At 52.9% G+C, this 23117-nt stretch overlaps 1 protein-coding gene across 2 annotated transcripts in view; it reads right to left on the bottom strand.

Annotated features, from left to right (window-relative positions):
- HELZ2 (helicase with zinc finger 2) overlaps positions 1–23117 on the bottom strand; it is a 28636-nt gene that overhangs the window by 4241 nt on the left and 1278 nt on the right. For both annotated transcript variants that reach the window (XM_026086402.1, XM_026086484.1), the window contains exons 2-14: positions 14138–15276; positions 13785–13968; positions 13204–13311; positions 11946–12469; positions 10948–11580; positions 9116–9899; positions 8569–8644; positions 3397–6907; positions 2543–2628; positions 1972–2103; positions 1541–1708; positions 1115–1256; positions 316–432 (exon numbers count right to left, since the gene is read on the bottom strand). In XM_026086402.1, coding sequence (XP_025942187.1) covers positions 316–432; positions 1115–1256; positions 1541–1708; positions 1972–2103; positions 2543–2628; positions 3397–6907; positions 8569–8644; positions 9116–9899; positions 10948–11580; positions 11946–12469; positions 13204–13311; positions 13785–13968; positions 14138–15138 — 7466 coding nt within the window. In that variant the 5' untranslated portion in view covers positions 15139–15276. The remainder of the gene's footprint in view (positions 1–315; positions 433–1114; positions 1257–1540; positions 1709–1971; positions 2104–2542; positions 2629–3396; positions 6908–8568; positions 8645–9115; positions 9900–10947; positions 11581–11945; positions 12470–13203; positions 13312–13784; positions 13969–14137; positions 15277–23117) is intronic.

The raw sequence follows: 23117 nt of genomic DNA, 5'->3' as shown, positions 1-23117 counted from the left end.
GCACAGCATGGTCTGTGCTGTCATTCAAACAGGATCACTTTTTAATCATCATTCTAAATCTCCTAAGGAAAATACACAGCTTGTTACWGTTTTCATGTTTTCATCTATTCCCTGGGCTTGAATGAGCCAGAACAAATCATGTGACTTTCATAGAGCTCTACCAGTTTCTGTTAGCTGAGGCCTAGAAACTACAGCCCAAACTACTTCTCATCAGGGGAGGAAGATTGTTGCACTGTGCTACTTTAGGCAGCACTTCTTTAGTAGTGGCATACAGCCAAAAAGAGCCATCTCTCACCAGGGTCTCTTTTTACTCACTTCTTTATCTCGTCTTCGTCTATCTGATCTTCTGTCCTCACTCGTTCATCAAATTCACAGATCTTCCGCCAAAAAGGGTTGGGTGGCCGTCGGATTCGATGATGCAGGATTATGTCACTGAATAAAGAGTCAATTTGTTTTTCTTTTACTTTACATAAATACTTTCCACACACAGATCCAAGTTATCTCCTCTACATTGAAGCATACAACACCTCTCTATGTGGAGAAACTACCTTAGCTAAAAAAGTTGCAGCCAGACATTTCCATCTTTATAGACCTTACACTTAGTTCATCCCTGAGGGTACAGAACATAACATCCTCTTTTTCTTAAAACAGTTACAAGCASTAACGAAGTCAAGAGATTTTTAGAGATGTTTAAAAGAAAGATGAAAGCATCTAGGATGTTTTCAACAATCTGTGTGTTGTGACCAAGTGCTACGTTAGACTATACACTTTCTTATGAAAAAATTAAGTACAAAACAGTCTAATAATGGGAGTGCCACCAGAAGAGCTAGTTTATGTTTTGAACCACAGGCCTGCTGCTTTCTTACAGAGGTCACAGGGACGATGCCATTACAAAGCTTCAACAGCCTCAGGTTCCTCATGCCAACTTCAGCCTGGCATCACCATCTGGACAAGGACTCTGGCAGCCCCCTCCCCAGAGCCTCCCAGAGAGACACCAGTGCTGCTCTGCAGCAGCAGAGCAGAAACTGTGCTTGCTCTGGCTTGTTCAGCTTTTCGGCTGCAGTAAACACCACTGCCTGGAGCTTTCAGAGCCTGTGGTGCCCTGCAGTCCTACCTGAGTTCATGCTTTGGTTTTGCGTCCCGCAAAGCTTTTCGGGAGAGGTGTCGGTTGCTCCCTGGGTATGGGTATTCCATCGTCTCAATCGCCTCACCGTAAACCCTCAAYGGTTTCAGATCCTTCATCTTCAGCAGCATCTCTGGGGAAGGAGAACAGGTCTGTTCAGACAATGCCAGGCACAGGCGCCAATGAGAAACCTCGCACTCTGCTCAAGATACCCAGCATTCACCACACACCAGCCCTTCCTCCCCACCCCTTGCTCATCAACCCCAACTTTACTTGTCCTCACTCTTCAGTGAAGGGTCTGCTCTAAGCAGCAGCCTAAGCTTTCTGCCACTCCTGTCTCCCAGCTTCCTAATCATGGGCACGTGTTCTCCCTCCCACTGGTATAAGCTCCTTTAGGGGCTTAGAACAAATAATTACCAGCAACAACGTCAACAGACTTGTTTGATGGGCCACAGTACAAGATGCACTTGTTCATTTTGCCCTCTTCTTCATTCAAGGGTTGTGGTTGTTCCTTCTCAACGATCTCCTGGTTCAGCTTATGGAACCAGTAGACAATGTGAGTTCCAACRACAGTTTTCCCTGTGCCTAAAAAAGCAAGAAGGTTGAGAACACTTTAATAACTATACCCTTGGTCTAGTTCAGCATCCAAATGATCAACCTTGAGACTCTAGAACCCAAGGGATTGCCTTAAACAGTTGTGTGTGATGCCAACCCACTCTACCTTCCCCTGTCTCACTAAGGGTCCTATGGAAATCAGTGCTATCTCCCCCCCACCAAAAAAAGCAACAGAATAGTTCTAATTTGCCTTTAACAAAGGATGTATACACACACCCTCCCCTCACCCTTACCTGGTGGGCCTTGGATGAGCATGAAGGATTTTCTTAGAGCATTTAGAATTGCCTGGTTCTGACTCTGGTTGAGCTTCCTTTGACTCCCAGGGAGATCAAAGGTTTTTTGCAGCAGGAGTTTGGATGTTATCACTGTTATGGTAAGAGGACATGAAAACAAGTTTAAAGAACRTTACTGAAGGGAGCACACAGGCAGTTCAATGGAAGGACACAGCAGGTACCAAGCGATCATGACCCAGTTACAAGACCTCCCAAACTCAATCTTTGTCTCATGCCAAGAAGTTCTGCCCATGAACCTTCTCTGTGAGTCCAGGGGATTAAAACAATCACCTGCATCACTCTCCAGTATGGCAGCCTGCGCCTATATTACCTTTACTCTGGCAGTGTTACAGCTCCTTTCCTGCCCTTGGCAGGGGAACTTCCTAGCTAAAGAGAAGAGAGGTGTGTGCTGTGCAGGYCTGATGGTCTGTGAGCGTGATCCCTATGGCAATGACTCACAGAAACCGCCAGGGCACCTACCTGGCCAGAAGCAAGTAGCCATAGCATAAAAAAGAGGAATATTTGTACCTACCTTTTGTAGGAGGTTCATGGTTTAGTGCAATGCTTTTAGCAAGGTCGGAGGCATACTTGAGCTTCCAAATTGCATTTTCTTTCCGTCTGATGGACAGGGAAAAACAAGAATGAATGAAATGTGRCATAAAATATTGAAGAATATAACACAGCTTTGTACAACTGTTTTATTTATTCTCTCTCTGCTTTGGTTTTGCATTAAATCCTTCCACAAAGAGCTTAAAACAATTTGCATATGAGTCTTATTCTGCTATTTTGTATCTGTGACTATTTCTCAACTGTCTGAAGAGCTRAGCCTGCAAAGATGTTGAGAGCAAGGAGTACAACTTATGTCCCAACTCCATTTTATTGGATTAGCTTCCAATTTTTCCTAAAATTCAAAACACAAAGGAAAACACACTTTGCCCTGAGGAAAGCTACAGTAATTGGGGTGCAATTATCAGTCCATACTGAGTACAAAGAAGGGCAAAATAGACATCAGCTCTACTTTACTAATAGCAGATCATGCTTCACAGCAACAACAAAGGAAAATGAATGGGAAATCAGGGAGTACCTCTCTGCTAAACAAACCCTGAGCCAGTGTTTCATACTGCATGGCACCTTCCCCTRTCTCCCCAACACCATTCTCTAGGTCAACCAGGAAAGCATGAAGCCAACTGGAGAAACGCTGCAACCCCCACCAAACGTCAACAGCCCAAGAGCATGGCTAGTTGAAGCTGAATAAAGACATATTTTCAGAGGATCAGCCACACCAATGAGCAAAATTCATTTGGTTTAGCAGAGGAGTCTCAYGGGAAGCTGTTATGCTGTTTGGACYRAAAGGTTAATTAGAGAATGAACACTAAGTACACTTACACATCTGGCAACATCTTTGGAATGAGCTCCACTGTGAACCTGGCAGAGTCCTGCGAGATTTCCACGGGAATATTCTCCATAGACATATAGTGGATGTAAAAATTCAAAGTCTGCTGACTACTCCTGTCTGACTTCTCGTCGTCACCAAACTCTTCAGTGAGCCCATGAGCCACCCAGGTGTATGTACCTGGATCAACCACAAGTTTGTTTTCTGACCTGCCCTTGTTAAACAAAGTCAGATTCTGGAGGCCGTGGCTAAGGCATTCCTCATCACTTTTAATGCTCCCAAGGTCCAGTCCACTTAAGCGAATGCACAGGTAACAGTGATTGAAGTCCACTTCAATGGAGCACTCTTCCAAAAAGCTTTTGGTTAGAGAGAAGGTCCCTTGCAGCTGCCCTTTGCTTGTCCTTTGCTTTGCCCAGGTTATTTTGACATCATGGAGGACAATGGAGTCATTTTCGGCCACTGCACATGAAGCAGATTCCATGGCGCTCATTGGCATCCACACTTTGTTATACTCCGCTGCATGTTTGTACTTGTCTTTGGATGGCTGAGTAGCATACACAGAGAAGCAATCGATGGGCTTTTCCGTGTGCTGCAGACAGATGTCAAAACCTGGCRTCACACACCACAGCTGCACAAAGGGCACCAGGAATCCCCGGCAAACGTCTGTGGTGAGCTGGAACTGCAGAGCATCGCCAGCGCTCAGCTCCAGGGACAGCTCCACGTAGTGTGAGCATGGGCTTTTCGTTATCCACCCCACGTGCCGCTTGTGGTGATCCTCACCGCTCTGAAGGAGAGGGGCCACATTCTCAAACTTCTCACTTTTGATGGTCGAGAGCACGTTTTGCCAAACTTGGGCCCTGAAGAGGGTGACGCTGCGGTCGCAGAGAGGCCCCTCCTTCAGGCTGTGCTCCTTCATTGTCATCACAGAATACACCCTCCGCTTCCACATTAGCCTCATGCTGTTCCGCTCCTTGATGAACGTGGGCTGCTCTATTAGCTGAAGAGCCCTGTAGTTAATTAACTGAGGATCAGGAAGAGTCTCTTTGTTCAGCGGAAACAAGGCTTTAAAGTACTTGTTCATCCCTTCGATATCCACTACAAAGGCAACCTTCTGCAGGACTTGCGATTTCAGCTGAGTGGCCATCTGCAGGCAGTGGGCCCTCTTCTCATACGACACGGCCTGGGAATTCTTCCTGTTGAAGTCATGACAGAGAAACTCAATGTCCTCCAAAGAATAGGCAATTGGCTCCTTATGGAGCACGGAATGAAGGTGCCGCTGGACCACCACATCCATGTATCGGCGGATGGGAGAGGAAGCCCAGGTGTACGAGTCAACATGCAAGGAATAATGGCCTGCTTTTGACTGGGCAGTAGAGTTGGAGCGACTGAAATAAGAGCGGCTGAGCAGCCTCCTGAACTCCAGCGCCACAGGGGCCAGCTTTGGGTGGATGTCATCAGTGACAATAAGGTCTAGCATCTTGTGGAAATCGCTGGCACTAGCAGCTGACTGTAGGTGCTCCCAAAGGGGGGCCAGGAGGCTGAACTCCACATCTTTTGATGAAACTTGACTGGGAGGCACATCTCCCAGATGGTGTGAGAGATGGATGGACAAAGGAATGATGTGGCTGTACTTGCTTCTCATGAGCGATACCTGTTGAGGGTTTGGCTCGCTCTGACACCGGAGAGGAGTGATATTTCTGGTATCCTCCTGGTTGGTTAGGAATTCAGCCACAAAACTGTTGAACATGATCATGAACTCCTCTATCATCTGATGGGAACCTCTGTTACCCGGGGAGCTTTCCTCATCCAGCTGGTCATAGAAACAGTCCTCCTGCAGCCGAAACTTCCGGTGGATCCTGGAGAAGTGGTAAGCCACAGCTAYGCAGTCCTCCAGGGTATCAAAGCAAAGGGCATCTGCCTCTCCCCTGTAGTGGTTCTTAATGAAGAGCTCTGCCTCTTCATAGGACAGCTGCCTGTCTGAGCGGATCACAGACACAGTGAAGATTCCTTTTATCACCGTATCAGTCTTCTTTTCTATAGTGACAAACAGTGAGATCACACGACGATCTTCCTGCGGCAGGAGGCTACAGATTCCCTGGCTAATTTGGGGTGGGAACATGCACAACGGCTCCCGGTCGGGAGCATAGTACGTGGCACCCCGTTTCTTTGCTTCCACATCCAAGGCACTGCCTTTTGGAATAATGCCAGCCACATCCGCAATGTGGATCCCAATCTCATAATGGCCTCCAAGATCCCTAACGCTGACAGCATCGTCTAAATCCTTAGCACCTTGCGGGTCAACAGTGAAGGTCAGGTAACTCCGACAGTCCTTCAGGTTTTCCTTGAGAAGGTTTGTTTTGCTGGAGGTGTATTTGGCTAATTCCCTGGTAACAACAGCTGGATAGTTCTTTTCCAAACCATACTCCATGTCAAGGATCTTTAGGCCTTCTTCTAATGTCAATGCAACATGCAGAATCTCAGTTATTATCCCCAAAGGGTAGTAAAACCCTTCTCGCCAGGAGATAATCTGGACACAGAAGAGCTGGCATCTCCTTGTCCCCTGGCCAATCTTCTCACAGCTGACCACTCTGTACTTCCCATTGACAAGCCTGCGGATGGGAATGACATTTGGTTTTTCTTTCAGCCCTGGGACAAATATTTTGGTGACAGTGCGATCAATTGGTATCATCACCCGGGGATCAAATTCGTCCATCATGCAGATAAAGGTCCGTTCTCTCTCTGCACGCTTTAATATGCCCACCACCTTCCCTTGAGGGCGGAGGCAGCCACTGTCAGCCGTGCTGCTCTGCAGGATTTCCACAAGCACTTCATCCCCAGTGAAGGCCGTCCCGCAGTGAACTCTGCCTTTGATCTGAATGGTCATAGCAGGGAAGTCATTGAGGGTGAAGGCAGAAGCTCTGTCAAATCCCTCTTTGATCAACTCGCACCTCTTGTACATTTTGGGGTGCATGTGGAGATACTCCTGCATCATCTGAGAGGAGAAGCTGACGTATTCCTGACTGTCTTCCCACTGGTTTGAAGCCTCAGACTTCACGTTCAGCAGCCCTTCTTCAGACACTGTCACCAGGACATTCTTGCTCTCATCTAAGAGCTCCTGGAGAATTGGATCATCGGGATTTATGCTATCAGCCTCAGAGCTCCAGGAATCGGTGTCGCTGTCCTCCTCATCCCTCTCCGGGCTCCTCCTGCTCCAGCTCTCCTTGTCGCATGCAGCCTGTTTGATCTGCGCCATTGTCAGGTTCTCCGGAGTCACGCTTCCCTTCTCAATGCACTCCTGGATGAAGCGTTTCCACACCTTGCTGCACTGGCCATGGGAACACAAGGCCACAGCATCCCCCACCACAACCACCAGCGACTGAGCCCTGGTCATGATAGTGTTGAGCACTCTGGCTTCATTGAAGAACTCCAGGTGGTGGGAGGCAGAGTGGCGCAGACTCTCGCTGGTGTGGACTGTGCTGATGATGATGACCCGGAACTCCCGCCCTGCACAGGAGGGGACAAGGGAGAAGTCAGTCATGGGAACCCAATGGGGAAGACCCCGTCTGGCTGCCGTATGTGTCTCTGCACACCTACACTGCATTACATGGTTGCGGCTGCACTGGCAGTGGCAGGCTGATATAACCTCACTTGTCTGAGTCACAGAAGTTGCTTGATCTGAATAAAGCAGGTCTCAGGGATCACGAGGGCCTTCATGCATAAGCCAGGATAGATACCATGAGGGCACCACTGCACAAGCACCAGGGAGGGGAGGGAAGCATGCAGAAAAAGGCAGGGCAGCTGACTAGTGCAGCAGTGAGCACTCATGGACCAGCACCGCGTTCACAGTGCCACCAGCATCCCCCACTATCCACTTTTCACAAACAAGGGTGCAGTCTTCTGTGAATCCCAAATTCCTGGGGGAATTGAGGATTTTGCAGGAACAAGAGCAGTGACCATCCACAAGTTTCCCTCATCCCTTCAAGGACAGCTCTGCTGGCTGATTGCACTACAAATAACAAAMAGCAAGAGCACTCTGGTGATTTCAGAGCTGAAAAGAGACTGTAAAGAAAGGGTGTGGAGAGCAGAAACACACCCCAGGGGTCAGTTATTCTCACCATGAGGCGTCCCAGCTGTACAATAAAAAATAATAATAATAAAAACATGGATGAGTCATAAACTAAGTCCTTGAAGACAAAAACAACCCCATCCCTCTCTCATCATCAAGTGCAGTGGACTCCTTTAGCTAGCTGTTCTGCAGTTCATGCTGCAGTTGGTACCCACAGGCCATCTTGGTTTCAATTCATTTTTATTACTAGCCTCCCCCACTGGCACTGGGGGTTTCACATGATTCACACATGCTGAAGTCTCTGGGATGCTTTCAGCGAGTGCTTTTCTGCTGGTGTGAGCACAAACCAAGGTTATAACTGATCAGTTCCCACTTACAGGGTTTTCACCCTCCTACAAAGTAACATCCATAAATTTTAACAAGTTGATGGTTGGGTACAGATTTAATTCAGTGTGAAATCCTATTCACTAAGAAAAGGATGAAATCAAAGAATTACTGGTACCAACTAGACAAGGATGGAAATCAGCCAGAGGAGTTCCACATGCTCACTTCTAATCAACGAGAAGTGGGCCACAGCCACTGGATGCCAGCATCTGGAGCAGTGAGAGAGCAATGGGGAAGGGTTGGGAAGCTCTGCCTAACAGCATGGCATACACTCTCCCAGAGAGGTATTTTGCCATGAGATCAACAGGGATATTTTGCATGGAAATGCATGTATGGACACATGCTAGATGAGCTTTAAAAAGCTGGGGTATCCAGTATAAGAGATGTGCACAAATGCACATGGCCAGCAGCTGGATAGCAGGTTCAGCAAGGAAAGCAGCCAGAAGAAACCACTGTGCTAGCTACAGGGAAGTGCACATCAGGACCCATTTGCTCCATCATCCTTTCTAAAATGCCAAAGGGAGAGTTGACAAAGATTAAGATGACAGAAGGACCTCTGCTAATGACCCAGTGTCTGTTCCCCCTGTCCATTGCACGGTGACTCTAGCCACAATAGACCCTCCTGTCTGCTGACACAACAGGAAAAGTTCTCCCTAGAACACAGGAGACCTCAAAATGCCTCCAGGCATTAATAACCACTGCACAGAACACAAACCTGGCAAGTTTTCGTAGTTTTCTACCACCACGTCTTGTAGATGCTTCTTCCTCAGCTCTTGCCTTGTTGCAGAAACCTAGTAAGAAAGAGAGAGTCACAAACCTGAAGGCAGTTTCAGGTCACAAAGCCCCCCCCCCCCCCAAATCCAAGCTCCCTGCACCCTCGGCACTACAGACATTCTCAACTACAGGTCCCCCAAGAAAGTTACTTGACAGCAAATTGCAAGTCCTGTGCTGATTTTGGCCTGCTTTCCCAGTCTGAGCTATAGTTAACCTACTAAGAGGATGCTAAAATAAATCTTTAACTAAACCATCCCACCATGAGGCATCTCTGCTCTGACTGCCCATTCCATGCTACCTAAATGGATCATGCCTAGAAAAGCACACTGTTGGCATGCAAGACTCACAGATTCCCTACCTTTGCCAGCATGAGAGAGACAGGTTTACCATAAACAGAATCCAGCATCTACTAGGGAGCATTTAGAGAGTGTTCAGAGTGGTGCACGCATACCCCCTTCAGTTAAGGAACATGTGGTTCCCCTACACACCTGTGTCCCATGGGAGACCACACAGATCCTCTTCAGATTTTGGACACCCCACTCGTCTGGCCACTTCTTGACTATCTCTTGCACTTTCTCAATCACTTGCATTATCTCTGACATGTTGTGCCAGGAAATCATGGACATATCCCTTTCAGCCATGCCAGGCACATGGCAGAACATAAGTGGGTAGATTTCCGGGTGGGGTGGGATGTTCCCACTGGCTTGGATAGCATTGCCTTTGCCAACATAGAAGTGCTTGGAGACAAATTCAATTATGCCTGCAGCGGAACGATAATTCTCATTGAAGATGATCCTGCTCTTCATGGCCACTTCATGCCGCTCCTTCTGGTAAAACTGGAAGAGCCGGTTTAACAGGGTGTGATCAGCGGATTGTCCATCTCTAACACAGAACAGCTTTGGGGTTATCTGCATGTGGTCCCCAGCTAGGACAATCCGAGTCTCAAAAGTGGCATATGAGAGTGGAACCAAAGCTTCGCATTCCAGCATCTGAGCAGCCTCGTCGATCATGATGTGGGTGAAGTAACCTGGAGCCACCTTCAAGTTCTTAGATAACATGGAGGTGGTAATAATTATGCGGTGCCTGTCAATCTCCTCCCGTGTGGGGTGCCTGAAGGAGCGCTGGTCCGCAGAGAGACAGCAGTACATCTGAGTGATGGCGTCTGTCAGGTTGATGGGACGGTCAGTGGATATAATCCTCAAGGGAACGGCCCATGGACGCCCTTTGGTTACATAGTTATGGAAATACTCCCGGATGTAGATGTCAGCAGCACTGCATGGGAAGAAGAGGGGAAACCATCACTGAATTTAAGTGCTGTTCTTATACAAGACCTTCACCCCAATGCACTATTTAATCATTCATCAACAAGGTGCCAAAATCACCCCCAGCTTTAGCTGACAACACTCTTCAGAAGAGCTATTCACATATGTGCAAAGAAGCCTGCATTTACACAACCACCAATTCCAAACATATTTTGAGAGTATGGTTTAAAATATGTATTGATACCGGAGACTAAGGCACCTCTCAATGCTCATAGGGAGATGACACTCAAAATGCAGTGGGCCCAGCAGAATACCTGGGCCTGCATCTCTACAGGATCAAGCTATACAAATGTGGTCCAGTGCACCTCTCTTCTGACAGCTAACCTTCCCAGCATCCCCAACCCAGGTGGATGGTGCAAGATCTGCACAGAGCAAGCTTCAGTGCAACCAGACAGCCTGAAACAGGCTAAGATTAGAAGTTACCATTTACTATACATTAAAAAGTAAGGCAATAACAGCCTGCAGGAATGGATACGGACACTCTTCTGAGCATAACTGTTCTAATTTTAACAATCTTGGCCTGGATTCTCTCAAGGCAGATTCAACAGCAGTCAGACCAGATCTACATTTCCCTCTTCCCCAAACTCTTCCTGGAAAAGTCAAAACATTGACATGTGCACAGAGCACAACAGCTTTCAAGGGCAAGTAGAGTATAGTATCATCCCAACAAGACCAGGGGATGGCTTTCCACTTCTGCTACACAGTAAGGGCTAGAAAGAAATCAACCATCTTTCCATCCCTATCTTATAATCAAGCAGGAACATGYTAACTTTCCACAAACACTTCCACCCACACCAGGCTCCTTTCTAGCAGGAGCGCTAGAACAATTTATTTAAATAAATAGTTCATTTTTATTAGTTGAAATATATATTAAGAAAAGGCCAGCTTAGCTCCATCTCATGCACTCTGGCTCCCCTTTATCCCCTCATGCATGCACTGATCCAGCACAGGAACCAGGCCCCTGACTCTGGTTACCTCTTCACTTCCTCCCTCCTAACCTGTTAGTGTGAGTGCAGATCAGCACCCGCGTGTTGGGCTGCCTGAGGATCTCCATGGTGGCCATGGCCAGGGTGAACGTCTTCCCTGTGCCAAAAGGCCCATAGATCAGAAGAGGTGGGACCTGCCGGCTGCTGATTGCTTTGCCCGTGATGAAGGAGATGGCTAGTTTCTGCTTGCTGTTTCCTTTCTGTGGTAGCTCAGGAGAATAGGGGATAGAACAACTGGCAACATCGGGTAGGACCAGCTTCTCATCCAACAGGCGGTCAACAGCATGGTGCCACTGCCGGAACAGCAGCCGGTCGATTTGGAACTGGATCTCCACATTGTGGGAGGTGTTTGGCTTGAAGTTCAATTCAGAGCAGCATCTCTTTGGTATCTGTAGCCAGATGGTCTTCTCTGTCRTGGCTTTATTCTCCACATTGACCTCGTAAACCCGATTGTCTGCTGGTGGGTCAGGTGCCAGGAAAGCAATGGGCACAGACCTGTTCAGCAGATACCCCTCATCTGTGTCTGGCGAGAGGTTATAAGGAGTAGGCACTTCAGCAAACAGCTCACCAGACAGGGCAAACTTCATCCCCACAGAAAGGCTTTGCAGCATCGGGGTCAGCAAGATGGAGACCCGGAGGTTGAGTCTGAAAGGCAGAAACACCCAAATTAACAGCAGAGAACTGGCTGATGAGTTCACCAGTAATTGCCCTCCCTACTGCAGAGGGGCAACTGCCACTTACACCCAGAGAGTGCCTGCTGGCTACCTGAGTACAGAGTGCTTCTACCCAAACCACATCCACAAAGCAAGACACAGTCCTTTCCGTCTATCACTAACCAGTGAGACACCTTTCTTGGCAGCTTTCCATTTTTCTGGGAAGGTCCAACAGGTGCCTGAGGACCCAACCCAGAAGAGACAGAGACTAGTTCTTCAATAGTTGCATGGCCCCAAGGACAGGGTTAGCAATGGGTCTGTGATCCACAGCTAGGAGGACGCACAACAGGTACTTACTTGGCAATGAGAGCCTGTTCGGCTTCTTCCTCCCGGAAGAGGAAGTCGTGCATCCTGTCCCTATAGGTGAGACGGGTGATGGGGACATTTGCACTGCCCTCATGCCGGAAGTCCAGAGAGAGAGCAGGTGATTTGTATCTGGCCAGCAGATCCACCTCATCACTGGTCCTTAGCACGCTGGGAATGATGACCCGGTTACCACTGTGCCATCGCACAAAGTTCACAAGACGGCTACTCTCTCTGCTGGCTGGGATCTGCCAAGGAAGCTCCCGCCGGCCCACCTTGACCTGGATTTTCTGGATGAGGACAGGGCGGCTGCCAAAGTCAAACACCACCCACTGCTTGAAGACTCCCAGTGTGCAGCACTCCATGCAGACTTCCACCAGGGATGTGTTTGGGGAGGATGGCAGAGTGTTCAAGCACTCCCCCCTAATGTAGTGGAGATCCCGTGAAAATCCATCCCCTGAGAGGTAGAAGGTGACTCCAGGTTCCCTCTTCAGTAGTGCCACGTGCTTCAGAGGCATCTGCCAGTTGAGGAGACAAGAACACAATGTGACGTCTACCTGGCTGCTTCCTTAAGGAGAGCTCTATGGACCCAATGGCTCATGAGATCTTCCCAATAGCATTTCCTATCAAAAGCTGCTGCAGGACCAGAACACCACATCAAACCTACACAGAGTTCTTGAAATTCTCCAGAAAGGAACTTATTCCTCGCATAATCCCATAGCAATTACTTTAAACTTTAAAAACCTCAGGTTTCAGCTGTGTAATAGTTAAGATAGTCTTCCATAAATGGTAAATCTCATAAGCTGGCAGAAAACAGTTAGACTCAGCCTCTTGCCCCCAACATCCAGGAAATTCTGGGCAGGAAGGTGACTGAATCTTGCTCTTTCTGACCACGTCCAGGACATGTTCAGAGCAGCTAGGTACACACTGGGGACCCACTGCATGAGAAGAGACAGGAGACATGGGTGACTGCATACCCCACGCAGTCTTCCTGAAGGGCCCCAGCTCAAGCACAAACACAGGCCATGACAGCCCACGCTTAGAGCTGCAGAGCACCTTCTGCTCAGCAGGCTCCAGAATACCTGACATGTCCTCATGGGACATCCCCAAATCCCTATACTTGTGCTAAGACCCCTCACAGAGAGAGAAGAAAATAACAGTCAAAACAAAACCAGGGACCGTGCACAGAAGCAGGTGCTCTCACCAAGAGCCAGCATGGTCTCAGCCTCCCTTTACAGAGAATTAAGCTTACCTGGGAGTGAACTCTGAACTTCCACCTGTATTTCATCCTCCTGTCCTCTGACTGCACGTGCAGGGGCTGCTCACACGTAACCGTAACACCATCGATGTGCTCAGCCATCTATAGGAGAGGCACAAGAGGAGGGGGGCTGAAGGCAATATTCCAGGGACAAACTACAGAGCCTTCCACCTGACTATCTTCATCCTTTGCTTTTACGCTAYCTCCTTCCCAGACAGGACCAGCAGTAAATTCTCACAGCTCAGAGCAGACAAAGGGAACAAACACTGGTGCTCAGTTTGTCCGCACAGCAGCCTCAGGAAATAAAAAGACACAAGGCAGAGCAGCCTGGTCGGGCAAATAGTGAGGCTCTTTGACATTCAGGTTGCTGTCTAAAGAGGCTGAAGAAACAGCGAGGGCAACGTGCCTCTCCAGAGCTTTCTGCATCTTGCCCACCTCTGGCAATTAAACCATTAGAAACGTGAACTGTCGGTTTCATTCCCAAGTTCTCACACAAGAGACTTCACATGCACCGCTGGCAGAAGCACTCTGCTCCAGAAAACTAACTTGCTCCCCACCCTCAGCCCAGGACTTACAATGAACACTTCATTGGAGCACTTCTGGTACTCAGCAATGAGCCGATCCTGGTAGGATAAGAGCCCATCCTTCATGGCCTGTTTTTTTTTCTTTACAGCAACCTTCACCCTCTGGATCCACTCCTGCAGCTCCTCAGTGGAATGGGCCTTGATGCAGCTGTTGCCGAATTCACACACCTCCGCTCTGTAAGGAAAGAAGCCTTGTGGGTCTGACCCGCGCCAGAACGAAGCAGCCCATGGCCCCCTCCCCAGCTCCACGCATCCTGAGGCTGCAGGACCTGCGGGCAGGGAGCAACTAGAGAGCTGCCAGAACTTGGCTTCTCACTCGCTGCCCAAGGCTGATGTCTTCTTACCTGTTGCACAGAAGGAATTTCGTCAGCCCGAGAGGTGGTGCGCGGTGAACCCACTGGACGGTGGTGTCAGCCGAGATCATCTGCATGTGCTCCATGGAGGAGCAGTGGTTCTCGAAGCTCTCCTGAGAGCTGAAGGTCACCAGGCAGACCCGGCAGTAGAAGTGAATCGGAGGAGGCATCGCCTGCTCACCGTTTTCGCTGCACGTCTCCGAGGCTGGCAGCAGGTCTGAGCGAGCCAAGCCGAGATTCCTCTCCGCCTGCCACACGGTCATCTCCACTTCGCTGTGCGCGTAGCGGCACCGCTGAGGGCCGTGCTTGCACGGCTTGCCGTGGGAGACGTACCTGCAGTAGCTCAGGGCCGGGAGGAACTCGGGGCACGGCCGGATGGCAGTGTACTGCTTCTTCCTCCGACTGTCAGATACCACGTGCACTAACAGCGGGTCCCACGTCTGGTGGTACTTGCAGAGCCGTGCCTGGCTGCCCACGGAGATCTGCTGAGGACTTCCAAAAAAGCAGTGTTTGCAGATCTCCTGGAAGTGCCCCCCAAACTCGCTCGTGATGTCCCCTGCGGCGCTGGCCAGGTCTGGCGGGGGGAAACCGTTGGGGCAGCCGGCCAGCTGGGCCTGCAGGACCTCGTCTTTCAGCACGCGCCTCTCCAGCTCGTGCTCCTGCTCGAAGTTCCACACCATCGCCTCCTCCGCGCTCCAGGCAAAGGTGCACTGGTTGTGCTTGCTGCAGCCCAAGCCCATGACGTAGTATCGGCAGACCGTGTAGCGGGCCGGGTTGGGGAAGCCCGGCCGCCTGGACACCTTCCTCCAGGCTGTGTTCCTCTTGTTCCTGCACCTGGCAAGGAGGATCTCGTACATGCATTTGTGCTCCACCTCTTTCAACCGGTAGGTAATCTCGTTTTCTTTCACGCTGCATTTGGAGCACACCAGGCACAGCTCCAGCTGCCGCTGGAGGCTGTCCAGCGGCACGGAGAGGCCATTCGCCATAGGCATTGTCAGGGGTGGCGAAGCGGAACGGAATTCACAAAGAAAAGTTTCTAAAAGTAGATCCCGGGCTCAGGAGGTGCCATAGAGCAGGCTGTGTCCTAGCTCACTGCGTACCTGCTGGCCATTGGTGCAAGCTCGCAAAGCCTGACAAAGAAACAAGGAACAAGCRAGTTAGCAGGAAATACTAGCCTGTCTCTTTACCGCACGCACTTTGAGACATTGAAGTAACCCAGCCCAGCTCATCAGCTTCCTCCAAATACCTAGGAACCTCAGCCCACAGCGAAAAAAAAGAAAGAAAGAAAAAAAAAAAAATCAACCAGAAGAGACACGCTCAGCGCTCAGAAACATTTGGGGTCTATCGCTACTCAGCCGGCTCCGTTCATTCGCCAGCCCAGAGTCCCAGGGGAACGTGTCCTGCAAGACGCACCGCGCGGGACCGCAGGGAACGCGACGGGTTGCTGAGCCAGGAGGGCACTCGGGACGGCTCGGCTCGGTCCTCGGAGCGCCGCAGGCTGCAGACCTTCAGCCCACAGCGTTTGCCACCAAACCCGGAGTCGTCGGCTCCGGTAGAGCCTGCCCCGGAGGAGCCGGACAGGTTACAGACCTGAGCGCCAGCAGCCCGTCTCCTTGGCTGGGGCCAGCCTCCTCCCAGCCCATGGCCTGACAATCCGACTTCCTCTTCCCGCTCCGGGCGCCTCCCCCCCCTTCTCTTTTTGCTCCTGCCAACTTTCTCTTTCTTTTTCCTGCTCTCTCACCTCCCAGCCCTTCCTCTTCCCAGGCTGGGCCCTGCTGGGACTCCGCAGGGCAGCCCCAGGGCCGCCCCACGCTGCGCGGAGGAGAAACCCAGGCCTAACCCCGCTCCAGCCCCGCTCCCCCGAGGCAAGCAAGAACCATCGGGATTAACAACACAGCAGCCCCCTTAGCGCTCGCATGCAGCAGCTAAGACCAGGGGACGGGCACGCGAGAGCAGCAGCTCAGCCGCCGCCTCGTACAGGCGACAGCTCGGTAAACATCCGGTCTGGTCGGCTGCCAAGAGCTCGGGCTCCAGATGTGAACGAGGTGACTCACCGCTTGGTGCCCGGTCCCGGTGCCATGGGTTAGGAGCACTTTGCGAGCGGTTGGGAGCATCCCCGGCAAGGATGCTCGGGGCTCCGGCATCACCGCCCGGCAGCTCCGCGCGGTCCAAGCCGCCGGCCCGGCCACGGACCCGGGTGCGAGGGGCGCCCGACGGTAGGGCGAGCGCTCTGCCGTCGAGCCGAGGAAGCGGCCTCGTGGTGAGCACCCGCCTCGTGCTTCTGAGCAGCTGGYGCTCCGACCACGAAGGACCGGCTCCCTAGCACTGAAGGGGAAGGGCAGCATTCGTAACTGCAGCCCTGCAGACTACGGAGCAGGGTGTCAAACTCTGCGCTGCTTCTATATAAACACTTTAAACCTAGAGGTTTTTTTTTTTTTTTTTTCCCCAATTAACGATTCTTTGCCCGCCTCTGGGGCAAACGTGGTAACAGAGGCAGGCGGTCGGCTGGATGCTGAAGCTGCTGTTCCAGCGAAGCCTGCGGAGACGGCTGGGGCAGCACAGCACCGAGCCGACACGACACTTCCCCAGGGCAGCAGCTGGAGCGCTACCCGGCCGGGCCGGGGTGCGTGTCGTGAACCACTCGCATCGTATCCCAGCGCCACGGCCTCCCTTCCCTGCCAAGCCAGAAGGGCAAGGAAGAGGCCACCTAATCCCACCCCTGCAGTGCGTTAGGCTGAACACGTGCTTGGGGGAGAAACAGAGGCGCTGTTTATCTTTCAAGGTCTGGCAGAAATCCTGGCTCCGCGCAAATATTGCTACTTTCCATTTCAGTAAGCTACTAAACTCCACGGCAGAGTCACACAGCAGCATTAGTTTTTCCTCTCCGAAGATCCAGTTCACTATGTCATGCCTTCAGGTCTTTGCAGCGAGAGCTAACTCATCCCTGACTCATCCCTGCCTGTTTATTTCAAGACCTTCACTTAAAGCACAGCAGCTATCGCATGCAGACTGCAAGGCCTCACTTAGAAGAGCTGCACGAGGTTGCTAGCAGGAACAGCAGTACGGCCCTTGCTACGGGAGGACACGCCGGCTGCGTCTGTCCAGAGTCTGATCCTCTTGCCCTGGATCTATAAGAAGTTGTTCAGACCTACGGAATCTAGTAGGGACCATCTCGGTCCTGCATATGCAGCATCACCCCGTGCACCGTGTCACGCAAATACCTAAGCTCCAGGCCCAAACTCCTGCAGAGCTGCTGGCCGCGAAGGTGCAAGTGCCGAGGAGCAGCCCTCCTCTCCAACAGCGCCCGGCCCAGCAAGCGCTCCCAGCCGCTGGCAAACAGCTTTATAGTCCCTCTGGCAAACAACCGTCCGTCTCCCAGGCTGTGAAGCGGAGATGCGCACCACAAATGCATGGATCTGCTCAGGCCAGAGCCAGCTCGTTGCAGCCTCAGCCAAGGAAGTCCCCTTCAGAAGCAACTTTCCTGCCCCATGGTTGTAAACAGGCAAAAAGCAGCAGATTGGCCAATTTTGACACATTTTTCCGCAACATGCTCAAGCAGTCGTAGCAAAGCCCACAGAGCTTGCCAGATGCCACGGTCAAACCAGCCACCTTGGACCAGCAAGTCAGGGATGGCTCCCCAAGACCGGAGCAGCCCAGCGAGGCAGGTAACTCAGCATCTCGCCCAGGCTCAGCAAGGAGACTTGTTACAGGTATGGAAGAGTAAAGAGATGCAGAGGGAGCAGAGGAGCCAAGAGGTGCTGGGCATCACACGGGCGCTTTGAGACGRGGACTGTGCAGCCCCCAGCACCACCGGGCTCCCACCCCGGGAGAGGTGGCAGCAGAYGGAGGTGATGCAGGTGGATCACGGCAGCCAAGAACAGAGACCAACCATGGTGGGTGCTCGTGCCTCAGGCTGTCCCGCACGGGGTAGGGAAGAGGACCAGGATTTCCACTGGGGCCCCTAAGCACGGATTAGACAAGGAATCGGAGAGTTTCAGTAACAAACGCTCTGTCGCCGGGTCCTGCCCTGCTCTTCCCCCACGGCCTTTGGCGAGCTCATTCCTGCGCTTCTGAACTGCTCTGCAGTGACAGCAGCCTCCCGTCACCCAAGTCCACCAGGAGGAGATGCCTTTTGGAGACAGTAATCGTGGCAGGTTTGGGCCATTTCACTGGTGCTCCAAGCACGGAGATTTCTATCYAGGCTGGTGAAGCTGAAACGTCCTTCAAGCCCCATATTAACCAAATGCCACAACTGCCTCTGCGACCTGCAGGAGAGGTAAAGGACACAGCAGAGGTTCTGGTGCTACCTGACTGCCAACTGRCATGGAGAAAGTGTTTCACACCGGCATGAAATAAGCTGGAAAACAGTAAGAATCTAGGAGACCACCAGGCCGAGTGGGACAGCCGAGAGCACGGTGTAAGGGCACACAGGGATGTTCCACCGATCCCAAATAACAAAGCAAAGGCAACGCAACCCTGCCATGGGGCCGGAAACCCTGAACCCGAGGGCTGCTCTCTCCAAACCACAGCAGAATTATTAACGTCTTCAAAACATGGACCGGGGCTATTGCTTTTCTGGCATCAGCTGCAAGCTAGCTATTTTTCAGTATTTTGTCTGCAGCCAGAGGCTCTGGCTTGCTGAATATCTAACTCCTATTTTGCTTAACAAATCACCTCATCATCACAAAAGTCAGTACTGAAAGGTGCATGTGGCGCATCAGGCACCCACAGGGCATCCTGCACGTGCTCCAAAGGAGGCAATAAAAGCCCTGTCCTTYGGGAACTAATGCAGCTGTTTCAAGATAAATGGCCTGTGCCCGAGCATGGCTTCATGGGGACACCAAGGTGGGCTGGGGAAAGGAAGGCGACGTCACCTTTCAGYGGGGCAAATATTCCACCTACTGCAGCATGGGGAGACTACGCACTGCTGCCCGAAGTGCAACGTTTAGAGCTGGTTTTACCACCTTTGTTTTATCCAGGCAGCAAGGAATCACTAAGAGGCCGCCCCAGGAGAAAGAAAAAAAACCACGCCACTGCGTGGCACGAGAGAAGAGATCTTAGCAACGCAGCCAAAGTCCCTCTTGGGGCACATCCACTTTATGCAGAGCCAGATGGCGCAGGTGATGCCAAAGCGCCTTCTCAGTCTGGCATGGCTTGGTTACGAGAGTCGGGGCCACCACGTTTGCCCCACGCGCCCGTGGGAGCAGAGCACTGCCCTAACAGCACTCGGGACCAGCCGGGGTACCTCAGCCTGGAGGGACATTTCCCACGCACCCCATCCCGCGGGTGGTGGGAAGAGCTAGCGTGGTGTCAGCATGCAAGGGGGTTTACGGTTCCACCACTGAGCTGCTCTGAGGTCAAGACACAGTAACCACCACTGCTTTCAATGAGGCTTTTTTTTTTCACCCACAGATCTACGCTGCCAAAAAATCAGCTGCTCAGGGACCGACTCTCAAGACCACCTCTTGCCCCAGCAGTTTTACAACATCCACATGGCCCAGACGTGCAGGACAGGCTCTGCACCTCTGCAGTCCACACCGAGCAGAGGGCCCCTTGCAAGCGCAGGATAGACACGGCAGAGCTCTCCTCTCTGCAGAGCGACTGCCCTTTCCCCGGGGCCCTGCTCTCGGATTTATCGGGTTAGCGCTACCACCTGCGGAGGGAGGGAGGGATGCACACAAACAGTTCTTTCAAGCATGGGCAGCGCCCCAGCAAAACCCTGCTTAGGGAAGGTAGGGCCCTGCACCGCAGGGGTGGCAAGAATTGGTGGAGAAAGGCAACCACCAGCTCAAGAGCTAGTAACGTTTCATTGCTGCGTTTCACGGCGGGTGTCAGAGAGGCCCAACGAAGCCACGCTGCTCGAGCCGGACTGAGCGCTGGGAGAGCAGGACGAGGGCTGGCGAGCTCGTGCCTACAGCTCGGCCCCAGGCAAGGTTGTCAGGTTGCGAACGGAGCACTTGGTTCCTGGAACCAACCCCCTTCCTCCCCCCCAACGCAGCCAAACCGAGGCACAAATGCCCCGTTTCTGCAGGCTTAGCATGCTGCAATAATTCCGCGAAGGGTCTGGCAAGCACCGGCGCTGGCACAGAGCAGGGGCAGGCGGGAGGAGAGGGTAGGACCACAACAGCGAGTGGTTAGATGGGTTTTAGGCTGCTGTTGAACCACAGCCAGGAGAAACGCCCCACGGCTGGATCCAAGAATTCTGCGCTTACAGCGGCCAACTGCCGAGGTCACACTCAAACTTTCAGCTCCTTTGAAGTTGACGGGGGTTAGGAGCATGTTCCTGAGCCCTGCTGAATCAGTGCTTATATTTCTCCAGCATCTGCGGCTTTGAGAAAACTTCATTTTCCCTCCAACAGCAGAATTTCACCTTCCTTCCTTTGGARGGCTCTTCCTTAGAAGTCCTCTGCGGAAAGACTCTTATGTTCAGGATTTGTGCAACATCTGGCACAGTGGAAACTCAGTCACTAGTGAAACCTCCAAAATACCTCCACAGGACAAAGTACAGAGGATGAAAACTGGTCATTGGTGCTCGGCCCCATCAGCGCAGAGCTGAGAAGGAGCTAAGCCTCTTGTTTCTAGCGCTCCAGATGCAACAGAGTCCAGGAGCTGCAGCAGAGGAGATAAGGTCCTCTAACGCTGCGATAACGATGCAGCCCTTCTTGGCCAAATGGTTTGAGAACCACCAATAAAGACTGAACAGGACAGCCTGGGTGTTATTAGTATTCATGCCAACGGGAGGACATGCCAGTCTGAAGAAGCCAAGAGGAAATATTCAGTCCTTAAAGGGTCAAACCTGTTATTGTTTATCTATTTTTTTTTTTTTAAACAATTAGATTTTGAGCAAGCTCTCAGAACAGGCCCTCTGTCTGGGTCTGGAGGTAGGAGGCAATAGGAAGGGGAACTGTAAAACTCCCTCTTAAAATCTCAGCAGAGCAGCAGCATTAAAGCCTGTTCTCTCTGCAAACCTCTTATATCAGAATAGAAAGGAAAAAAAGAAAAACGCTCATTCTTTACAGAAGTCCCCAAAAGCACGGCCTAGCATTTAAAGCTATTTGTAGCCTTCTGATGGGCGAAAGAAGTCACTCTTGCAAACAGAGAGGAGTTGGTTTATTAAACCACCAGCTCAGCACTTGCTCGCAGGGGCTCGCTACCCCGTGGGGACGGACACCTGCCCCTCTCACGCCGCGTTTACCCCTCGCCAGGCACAGGGGCTCGCACCCGCTGCCCAGCCCTGTCCCGAGGGACCCGCGCTCCGGCGCCCGGCGCCCCCGCCTCCCCCTCCGCTCGCCRACAGCCGCTCCGAAACGCGGCCTCGCCGCGCGTCCCCTCCCGGCGCGGGAAGTCGCGTCGCCGGATCAGGGACGGGGCACATGACATCCGACAGCATCCTCCGTGGCCCCCCCCCCCCGGGGCTCGGACGGCGCGAGGCGTAATTGCATTTCCCTGGAAATGGGGATCTGAAACCCGGCCTCCTGCACGCCCGCAGCAGGGAAGCGCTCGCCGCACCTCCGCAGCCAAGCCCTGCCACCCCGCGCCCTGCGGCGGCCCCGGCTCCGGCAGCGTCGCGAGGAGCCGCGGCAGGACCTCGAGTCCTTCTGTTAGGTCTGGCCTTGATTAATTATTGACGAGCGCTTATGCAACGCGCGGCGCCGGAGCGAGCCAAGCGCCCCCCTGGACGGGCCGAGCCGCGCGGGGCCAACCTCCGCCCCACCGTGCCGGCCCGGCCGCGCACCCGGGGTTTTCCCTTTTGGCCTCCAGCACTCGGAGGAGCCACGTGAGCGACCCGGGCGAGCATCCGACCGCGCTGCCGCCGAACCCGGGAGCCGGGCTGCTGGGGAAAGGGTTGGCAAGGCGAAACAAGAGCTGCATCGCGCACGCTGCTCCGCGCTGCTAACGGCCCATCTGGCTGCAGTTACCCTCATCCCTACGCCGAGGTGACGGTCCCTCGGATATTTCCCTCCAGCTTCAGTAGTTCCTGGTGCCACCTCCCTCCCTCCTTCCCCCCCGTTCAACAAGGCAAAGCACTCCGGTCCCAGAAGAGCGATCCCGGCAGCCCGGGCGGGCAGTGCGGGGCCCCTAGGGAGCAGGCACAGTCCGGCCAGCTTTGCTGCGGGAAGAAACAGCCGTGAAGCCACTGCCTGAGACGGCGGGAAAGCGCTTCCCCCCCTCCAAACTTGCGTGCAGCACCCTGCACGCCGGGGCACGTCTGTGCAGAGCTGTCGGGCGCCAGCAATCACAGCTATTGCATGCGTCTTTATCAGAGGATACGAAGTCCGCTAAGAGTCCCCAGACCACGTCCCCGAAACTCGGGAGCGCCAGCTCGGAGGGGAGAGCGGAGGGACCTCGGGGACTGCTCGCGCGAGGCGGCCCAGCGCAGCCCTGCTCCCCGCCGTCCAGAGCAAGGGTTTGCCCCCAGGTGACTTTTGCACCCCAAGAACTGCACCCTGACCACGGTCCCACCCAGGCTGCCCCCCCGGAAGGGCCCCAGCACGGGCAGGGAGCAGGCGAGGGCCAAGGGGGCTGTGTCCCCAGGTGCACCCTGCACTATGCCCCGCAGTGCCCCAGAGCACCCTGTGCGCTAGATCGTGCTGCACCCCAGGGTGCCCTATGCCCTGTAGCACACCGCACCCACCCTGCGGCCCAGAGCGCTCCGCAACACCCTGTGCCGTGCGGCACTTCGGCGCACCCTGCACCCGGGAGGCACCCTACAGCACCCCAAAGCGCCCGGCATCCTGCAGCACCCCAGAGCACCCTGTACCCACCCTGGAGCACCCTGGAGGCTTGCAGCACCCCAGAGCACGCTGGGCTCTTGCAGCATCCCGGAGCACCCTGCACCCTCGCGGCACCCCGCACCTCTGAGCATCCCAGGGCACCCCGCACCCCTGCAGCGCCCTGCATCCTTGCAGCACCCCGCACCCCTGCAGCACCCCGCGGCGCCCCTGGCCCCATCCACGCGCCCCGGGCCCGC

Source organism: Apteryx rowi, unplaced genomic scaffold (assembly GCF_003343035.1).
Source record: "Apteryx rowi isolate R43461 unplaced genomic scaffold, aptRow1 scaffold_0, whole genome shotgun sequence".
NCBI classification, from domain to species: Eukaryota; Metazoa; Chordata; class Aves; order Apterygiformes; family Apterygidae; genus Apteryx; species Apteryx rowi.
This window is presented reverse-complemented; position numbering and strand designations above follow the sequence as displayed.